This window comes from Cebus imitator, unplaced genomic scaffold (genome assembly GCF_001604975.1).
Source record: "Cebus imitator isolate Cc_AM_T3 unplaced genomic scaffold, Cebus_imitator-1.0 Scaffold603, whole genome shotgun sequence".
NCBI lineage: Eukaryota > Metazoa > Chordata > Mammalia > Primates > Cebidae > Cebus > Cebus imitator.
In genome coordinates this window covers 108,157-117,149 of record NW_016107918.1, presented here as the reverse complement: position 1 = coordinate 117,149, position 8,993 = coordinate 108,157, and the positions used below count along the sequence as shown (strand labels likewise).

At 44.0% G+C, this 8,993-nt stretch overlaps 1 protein-coding gene and 1 pseudogene across 8 annotated transcripts in view; one reads left to right on the top strand and one right to left on the bottom strand.

The window, feature by feature from the left end:
- Window positions 1-1,460: 1,460 nt before the first annotated feature.
- LOC119469222 lies at window positions 1,461-4,526 on the bottom strand (annotated as a pseudogene).
- ZNF37A (zinc finger protein 37A) overlaps window positions 3,433-8,993 on the top strand; it is a 24,938-nt gene continuing 19,377 nt past the window's right edge. For 2 of the 8 annotated variants that reach the window (XM_017516786.1, XM_037734325.1), the window contains exons 1-3: window positions 4,511-4,768; window positions 5,311-5,373; window positions 5,774-5,905. In XM_017516786.1, coding sequence (XP_017372275.1) covers window positions 5,825-5,905 — 81 coding nt within the window. In that variant the 5' untranslated portion in view covers window positions 4,511-4,768; window positions 5,311-5,373; window positions 5,774-5,824. The other 6 variants (XM_017516793.2, XM_017516792.2, XM_037734323.1 and 3 more) reach the window with 6 other exon arrangements.

Here is an 8,993-nt window from a genome sequence, read left to right as displayed (position 1 = left end):
GAGGACAGGAAGGGCAGGATCTTGTTTGAGCTCCCACTCTCATCACGACCTTTGACCTCTTCCTGTACCCTCTGCAGCAGTGCTGCATGGAGCCTACTGGATCTCTAGCCTACCTCACTCACCTCTCTGACCACTGACAGGCAGTGCAAAGGATGCAGGAGTTGTCTCTACTGACCACGGAGACATGAGCAGAGAAGCAAAGGCCCCTTACTCTCCCTCTGCCCATTCCAGTGTGCTGGCTGCAACAGAATGGGAATCCTTCAGTCATCGCCTGCTGCAGACTCAACTTCAGGGATGGGAGCCTGTGTCCAGAAAACTTGGGCTGTAAATTGAAATCTCAGAAGCAGGAAGGTTGGAGAGTGATAGGGTACCAGAGCTCTGGGGTTACTGCTGAGAAGATATGCAAGGGCTACATTCCCCAGGGGCAGATTAGAAGCCCTGGGTCAAGGCTGGGCACAGTAGCTCACATCTGTAATCCCAGCATTTTGGGAGTCCAAGACAGATGGATTATTGAACTTAGGAGTTTTAGACCAGCCTGGTAAACATGGCAAAACCCCATCTTTACTAAAAATACAAAAATTAGCTGGGTGTGGTGTTGTGTGCCTGTAGTCCCAGCTACTCAGGAGAGCCAGGCACAAGAATTCCTTGAACCCAGGTTGCAGTTAGCTGAGATGGCTTGGGTGACAGAGTGGGACTCTGGGCAAAAAAAAAAAAAAAAAAAAAAAAAAAAAAAAAAAGGCAGCCCTGGGCCTGGAATCCCTGGGTGCTCTGTGAAGGGGCAGGGCAGATGGGGACTCCCTGGGGCTTTCCCAGGGAGGAAAATAACCATGGACGACTGTAGTAGCGTGGTGAAGGCAATGCTGTGCTCACACACTCCTTGCTTTGCTTTGTATCTCCAATTGCTACTCTTGAAAACAGACTGGGCCTGGGGTGGGATAAGGAAGCGAGGTTCTTGTAAAAGGAGTAAAGAGAGTCCATGAAGATAGATGATCAAAGTGGTGCAAAGCTTCCCAGTCTCAGGACAATTGAAGACTCTTGTCCATGCTCTAAAGGGAAGGAGCTAGTCTCTCTGGAGAAAAAGCAGATTCCAAGGAGGGAGAGGTGATTGGGGCTGGGAGGAGCAGATAGCCATATGTCTCAGTCCCTGCCCAGGAAAGCGAGTCCACAGTTCACTAACAGTTATAACCACAAACAAGTAGCCATGAACACTATAGTCAGCAAACACACAGAGAGACGCATCACAGGAGTTGGAGAAACCTGCAGCCTGCAGTGGTGAGGCAAGAGATTAGTTGCATCATCAAGTTGAGGAATGGTGTTAGAAAGGACAGGGAAGGACATGGAGGGGGGGACACAGAAGTTCTTGGCTTCTCTTGGGGAAAGATTTGTTGTTGAAATGGCTGTTTTCTTAAGCATCAATATTTGCATCTAGAATCTCAAGCAGCTGGAGGGCTGCGCTTCATTTAGTTCTCTGCTTTCTAGAGCTCTGTTGCATTTGCAGTGATGAGGTTCTCCACCTGGGCTTCCTCCTCCCCTGGGATCCTGGGCTTCTGATTGAAACTGCACTTGCACCTGCAACCTAGGATAAGGAGGGTCCGAACAGAGAAGAGGACCACAGCACATACCAACTACCCAATCCTCAGGGTCTGGTAGTCATAATGAAAAGGGTCAATTTCCTTCTCCTCAGCTGCACTGGCCAGGACAATGAGGGCCAGCAGGCTGCATAGAAAGATCAGCACCACCTCCAAGGTGCTGGCACAGCCAGTTCCCTCTGAGACGATCCCAGAAGGATGTGTCCAGTCCCAAGGAGCCTGGGAGCGGCATATTCACAATCTCTTTAGGAATAGGATTATGCAAATTGAAAGAAGAGCAAACAATGTTACTGAAATAATCCACTGCATAATGGAACCTGAATGCATTAAGGAAATAATAGAATATTCACAAGTGTCAAGACCGTTCTTAAATGGAAAACATTAGGCCAGGCGTGGTGGCTCATGCCTGTAATCACAGCACTTTGGAGGCTGAAGTGGATGGATCATGAGCTCAGGAATTCGAGACCAGCCTGGCCAACATGGTGAAATCCCGTCTCTACTAACTACAAAAATGAGCTGGGTGTGGTGACGGGTGCCTGTAGTCCCAGCTACTCAGGACACTGAGGCAGGAGAATCACTTGAATCCAGGAGGTGACGGCTGCAGTGAGCTGAGATCACACCACTGCACTCCAGCCTGGGTGACAGAGCGAAATTTCATCTCAAAAATAAAACAAAAGACAAAAACAAAAAAAAAACAAGGAAAACATGATTTATGAACAGGAAAATAAACTGTGACTCGAAGTGATCATCATTATTGTACTTGCCATGGCTGTCTTCTGAAACACATCTCATACCTTGAATAATTTGATTCTTTTACATGGATGTTACTAAATGCTTTTCCAGCATGGGAACAAGTGGGATCATCATCAGTGGTTGTAAGGAAGGGAATAAAAATGAACAAAAATGTTACTTTTTTGGTCAGTGGACATTTCATTTTTTATTTTTATTTTAAACTTCAATGGCTTTTGGAGTATAAGTGGTTTTTGGTTGTGGATGAATTATAAAGTGGTAAATTCTGAGATTTTAGTGCATCTGTCACCTGAGTAGTGTACACACTGTATGTACCTAATGTGTGGTTCCTGGCCCCCTCCCGCCGCCCACGGAGTTTTGCCCTTTTTGCCGAGCCTGGAGTGCAGTGGTGCAATCTCAGCTCACTGTAACCTCCACCTTCTGGGTTTAAGTGATTCCCCTGCCTCAGCCTCCCAAATAGCTGTGACTGCCAAGTGTGCGCCACCACAACAGGCTAATTTTGTATTTTTAGTAGAGACGGGGTTTCACTGTGTTGGCCAGGCTGGTCTGGAATCCCTGTAAGTGATTCACCCACCTTAGCCTCCCAAAGTGCCGAGATTACAGGCGTGAGCCACCGCGCTTGGCCATGTATAGTTTTTAAAATTTCCGGTCTCCGTCCCATCCTCCCACTTGAGTTTCTACAGTCCATTATATCACTCTGTATGCCTCTGCGTACTCATAGCTTAGCTCCCACTTATGAGAACCTACGGTTTTTGGTTTTCCACTTCTGTGTTACCTAGGTCAGTGGACATTTAAAAAGTTATTGTGATCGGCAGGGCGGGGTGCCTCACGTCTGTAATCCCAGAACTTTGGGAAGCTGAGGCAGGCGGATCACGAGGTCAGCAGATCGAGACCATCCTGGCTAACACAGTGAAACCCCCTCTCGACTAAAAAATACAAAAAATCAGTCGGGCGTGGTGCTGCGCCTGGAGTTCCAGCTACTAGGGAGGCTGAGGCAGGATAATCGCTTGAACCCAGGAGGCAGAGGTTGCAGTGAGCCAAGATCGCACCAGTGCATTCCAGCCTGGGCTACAGAGCGAGACTCCGTTTCAAAAAAAAAAAAAAAAGTTATTGTGATCAAGAGATTCAACATGTACTCCTGAAGAATGAAAAATGCAGGTTTGCCATGAAAGATGGTAGTACGTGGTTTAACAAAATTTGAAGAGTAATTCCGAGTTATCTTTATGACAGTGTACAGGCTGGTAATGCTCATATCCAGCGTGTTTTCTCACTGTGAGCGTCCAACGGACCAGAACGAAGCAAGTGGAGGTAGTGCTGTTGCAGAGCTGCGGCGCCGCCGGAACCAACAGCATTTGGAGGAATTCCAATCCTGAATTCTGCCAAACGAGGAAGTGTTGAGGACAGCCAAATCATTAGGGAGATGTAATTCATGAGAAAACTTTGTAATTTAAATACTCATAATTTATTTCAGATAGATAAAACTGCAATAATGCACTTGCTGTATCTGGGAACGAACTCTACCCAATGCAGCTGAAACCTCAGGTCATTTCTAAAGGAGCCACCCGAGGACTTGTGGGAAATGTAGTGTGCACTTTCTGAGGGAGTGACGCGAGGACTTATGGGAAATGTAGTGTGCACTTTCCGGCCCCAATCGCGGGAGCCGCTCTGGGCCTTCTGCGCCCTGTAGCTCCAGGTTTGTTTTTCTTTTCATCAGCCTGCTATCTCCCGGCGACAGGGCAGAGAACGCGGTGGGTGAGTAGGGGAGGGCTGGGGCAAGTGTGGACTGGGGGTTCCGCGCGGTCTAAGGGCGGGAGAGCGAGGAGCGGCTTTGCCTCCTGGCCTGGGTCCGAATACTGCCTGAGTCGCACTCGTCCCGCGCCTGTGACGAGTGAGGTTGGGTTTTCTCCCCCCTGGGGTGAAGAATGCCCAGCAGGACTGCGCGGGAACGGGCCTTCTGCCCAGTAGATGCGCGCTTATCTCCTTATTCTTTCCCCTCAGAATCTCGCTGTTGCCTCCCAATCACCTGTGGTCAGCGTCGCTGCGTTGTCACCGCAACGCTGAGGCCAGCCGGGTGGCTGGAAGCGGATTCCACACCGAGGCTCTGCCCAGCGTCACCCGGCCTGCTGTGTCCTCGCAGGTTGCAGCTTCATGGCCTGACACCTCCAGGAAGTATTTTGAAGTCACCATGGCTGTGGATTGGGGGATTTGTTTCCACTGACAACGTGAGGTTGCGCACGTGGAGGGAGGCGCCCCTGGCCTTCCGGCACTGTCCAGCCTCACCTGTGTCCCCAGTAGTACCAGTGGGCATTTCCAGACGGTCTAGCTCGTGGCTCAAGTGACAGGAAGATGTAGGACCTTTCAGTCTTGGATGAGGATTCGAACTGAAGGACTTAGGTCCAGCTGTCTTGGAGCAAAGCAGCTGTTGTGAGGTAAGAAGGGAAAGGTGGGGATCAAGAGCCCAGGGGTCCTCCTAGGTCACCCGGCCAGTTGGGCTGAGGCCTCATTAGACATCTAAAGCAGGGTAGGAGGAGCAGAGGCTCAATTTGTGTCCCGTCCAGACTCCCACAGGCTGGTTAATGGTCGGAGCTTTGGGCCCACTCAGGGATGTGGCAGCAGAGGAGGGCAAGGTGGAAGGGGCAGACAGAGCCACTTCTTGGGGAGTTGTGAAGGCATCAGGCGGAGGGACAAGCTTAACAGCCAAGTGGAGGAGAGCACCCCCATGCCTGCATTCGTTACTCGCTTTATCCTGTTACGTTGCCGAGCTGCTAGCACACTGCAGCACAACTAGAGATAAACGGATGCCTCTTTCTTGATCTTGCAGAATCAGAGGTGCGGCCACAAGAAAGGTCTTAGAATTATCTATTTCAACTTTATTTTAAAAGATGGGGTGGCCTGGAGTGGGGTGGGGCAGACAGGAAATGAGCTTAACATGTTAAGTGACTGGTGACATTGACACATTTTGTTGTGGCAGAATCAAGAACAGACATTGAGTCGCTTGAAGACTCAGGCAGGTGTTTGCTGCATTGACAACAGAGTAAGTAAAAATCATTTTGGCTTTTTAAATCCAAAGATGGTTTTGAGAACCTGAAACCAAGTTAGAGCGAGTTCGTTTTCCTTCTAAAATAAAACTGGGCTGAAAAATACCACATCCCTTTTTTCAGAACGTTGTTGGGATTCTTTGGTTTATAATAAACATTAAAACCTGAGTATTTTTGTTTAGCATCAGTTTTCATGAAAGCATTATGTTTCCTTCTTTGGCTTTTCCTAACTTGCTTAATTAGTTTAATATGCTGGTTTGCACACTCTGTTAAGAGTACAGCATACATTGTTTTTAAGTCAGTAAAAAACAAACATTTTTACATTTGAAAACTAATGTGTCCGAGCAGTACGTAATCATGCCAGAGTCATGCATGACATGAGTATCTCCTTTTCAGAGATGTTTTGCCAGCTGTGAAGTGGACCTTTTCAGGCAAGTGACATCTCTCATGATCTTTTCTTATTTCTCAACTACGCCCTCACAGTTTTCTCTGCTGTTCCAACACCTGTGGAAGATGATCACAGCCCAGGTAAATTATTATTATTATTTTTTATAATTTTGCTTAAAAGTAATTATTGAGATTTAAAAATTGTCTGTATATTCATATGAAAGCAGAAATGACGTCAGGGAAAATATGGAGGAGAGGTCACATTACAGTTCATGTGTCAAATGCAGCCTGCTGCCTGTTTTTTTATGGTCCACAAATGAAGGATGGTTTTATATTTTTATGTGGCTGAGGGGAAAAAAATCAAGCGTATTATTTTGCTTGGAAATGATGTGAAATTCAGTCTTCAGTGTCTATAAAGTTTTACTGGGACTCAGTCATACTCATGCATTTATCTACTGTCTGTGGGTACGTTCACCTTACCAGGTCAGAATTGACTGGCTGCAGCAGAGACTGTAATGGCTCACAAGCCTAAAATATTTACTGTGTGACCCTTTACAGAAAATGTTTGCTGATTTCTGATAGACAGTTGATGAAGAGTAGGACAAAAATGCCATGTAGGTGAATGCAGATCTTGTGATCTCACTGAGTAGTGAAACTGGAACATAAAACAGTTTGTTAATGGGATTTATTAGGTGACATTGTGAACCTTCTGATAACAATCGCAATTACATAAAAAAGTAGTACAACAAAGTGAATAATTCATGTGCAGTCCAGGGGAAAACTTAAGAGACAGCAAGAGAAAGTATGTGAATAAAAAATTCAAATGAATTGTGTAGCATTAGGACTCATGGTTGTTTAAAGAAACAGGCCTGGTAGGGTAGGGAGATCATGGGTTGTTAGGATGTGGCAGGCTTTGCGACAGCCCTACAGACTGGGCAGAACTAGAATGTTTGCAAAAACTTTCGAGGGATTTTACCTAAAAAAAAAAATTATGGTAAAGTACACATCACATGAAATTCACTATTTAGCCATTTTAAAGTATATAATTCAGTTACTTTAGTACATTCACAATGTTATACAACCACAGCCACCATTTATTTCTGGAATATTTTCATCACACCAAAAGGAAACACAGTGCCCTTAGTAAGCAGTATTGGAACTTAATACAGTTGCTCCCTTTTTCCCCTCTCCTCCCAGCCCCTAGCAACCAATAATCTGTTTTCTGTCTTATAGATTTGCCTATTTTGGATATGGCATATAAATGGAATCGTATAATTTGTAGCTTTTTGTCTCTGCTCTCTCACTTAGAATAAGGTTTTCAAGACCCATTTCTGTTGTAGTTGCGTATCAGTAATTTTTCTCGTTTTATGGCTGAACAATATTCTGTTGTATGGCTATACCACCTTTTGTTTATCCATTCATCAGCTGATGTACATTGAGGGTCATCCTGTGTTTGGCTATTGTGAATAGTGCTCCTATGAACATTCATGTACAAATATTTGTTTGAACACATTTTTAGTTATTTTGGGTGTATACTAGGAGTGAAATTGCTGAGTTATATGGTAATTGTACATTTAATTTATTGTGAAACCAACAGTTTTCCCCAGCAGAGTGCTTTGCAATCCACAGGAATTTTTAGTTAGCTTTTCAATTTCTGCAAAACAAGTATGTTGAGTTTTTGATAAGTATTGCACTGGATAAGTGTTGGAGTGGGTGATAGCACTTTGGGGAGTGTTATTTTAATATTAAATGTTATCATCCATGAACATGTGATTTTTTTCCCCTAGGTCTTCTTTCCTTCATTAATGTTTTATAGTTTTCAGTGCACAAGTGTTGCATATCTTTCCTTAAATTTATTAAATATTTTCATTTAAATGCTATTGTAAGTGGAACTTTTTATTTGCTTTTTGGCTGCTCACTGTAATTAGTACACAACTAATTTTTGAGTGTTGATCTTGTATCCTGTAATTTTGCTGAATTTGTTTCTACTTCTAGTAGTTCCTTTGTGGATTGTTTAGTATTTTCTGCATATAAGATCATGTCATCTGCAAACAAAAATAGTTTTATTTTCTTTCCAATTTTGGTTTATTTATTTAGCCTAATTGCTCTGGCTGGAATTTTTATTACAATGTTGAATATGTGTGGCCAAAGCAGGCATCTTTATTTTTTGTTAGTTTGTTTTCACCATCTTAACTATTTTTGGATGTACAATTCAGAAGCAGTGTCAAGTATATTAATATTGTAAATCTAATCTCCAGAACTTTTTCATCTTGGGAAACTGAAATTCTGTATCCATTAAACAATAACTCCCCATTTTTCCCTCCTCCTTACTCTTAGCAACCACCATCTTACTTTCTGTTTCTGAGTTTCATTACTTTTGCTGTATCTCATATAAGTGAAATCATACAGTATTTGTCCTATTGTGGCTGGCTTCTTTCATCTAGCATAATATCCTCAAGCTTCCTCAGTGGTGTAGCATGTGTCAGAATTTATCTCTTTTTTAAGGTTGAATGATATTTCATTGTACCCATGTTTTGTTTATTCATTCATCTGTCAGAGGACATTTGGGTTCCTTCCTCCTTTTGACTGTTGTGAATTATGCTGCTGTGAACATGGGTGTACAAATATTTCTTTGAGATCCTTCTTTCAGTTCTTTTGGTTATATACTCAGAAGTAGTATGGCTGGAACCTATGGTAATTCTGTTTTTAATTTCTTGAGGAAACACAAACCTGTTTTCTACAAAAGGCGCACCATTTTACAGTCCCACCTTCAGTGTACAGGATTCTGATTTCTCCATATCCTTGCCAACACTCATTATTTTCTTTTGTTATTGTGACAGCAGCCATTGTAATGGGTGTAAGGTGATTTTTCATAGTAGTTTTGATTTGTATTTTCCTAATGATTAGTGATGTTGAGCATATTTTCTTTTTCTTTCTTTTTTGAAATGAAGTCTCACTCTGTCGCCCAGGGTGGAGTGCAGTGGCACAATCTTGGCTCACTGCAACCTCCACCTCCCAGGTTCAGGCAATTCTCCTGCCTCAGCTTCCTGAGTAGCTGGGATTACAGCATGCACCACCACGCCCAGCTACATTTTTTTGTACTTTTAGTAGAGACGGGGTTTCACCTTGTTGGCCAGCATGGTCTTGATCTCTTGACCTCGTGATCTGCCCGCCTTGGCCTCCCAAAGTGTTGGGATTACAGGCGTGAGACAGAGTTACTTTTTTTTTT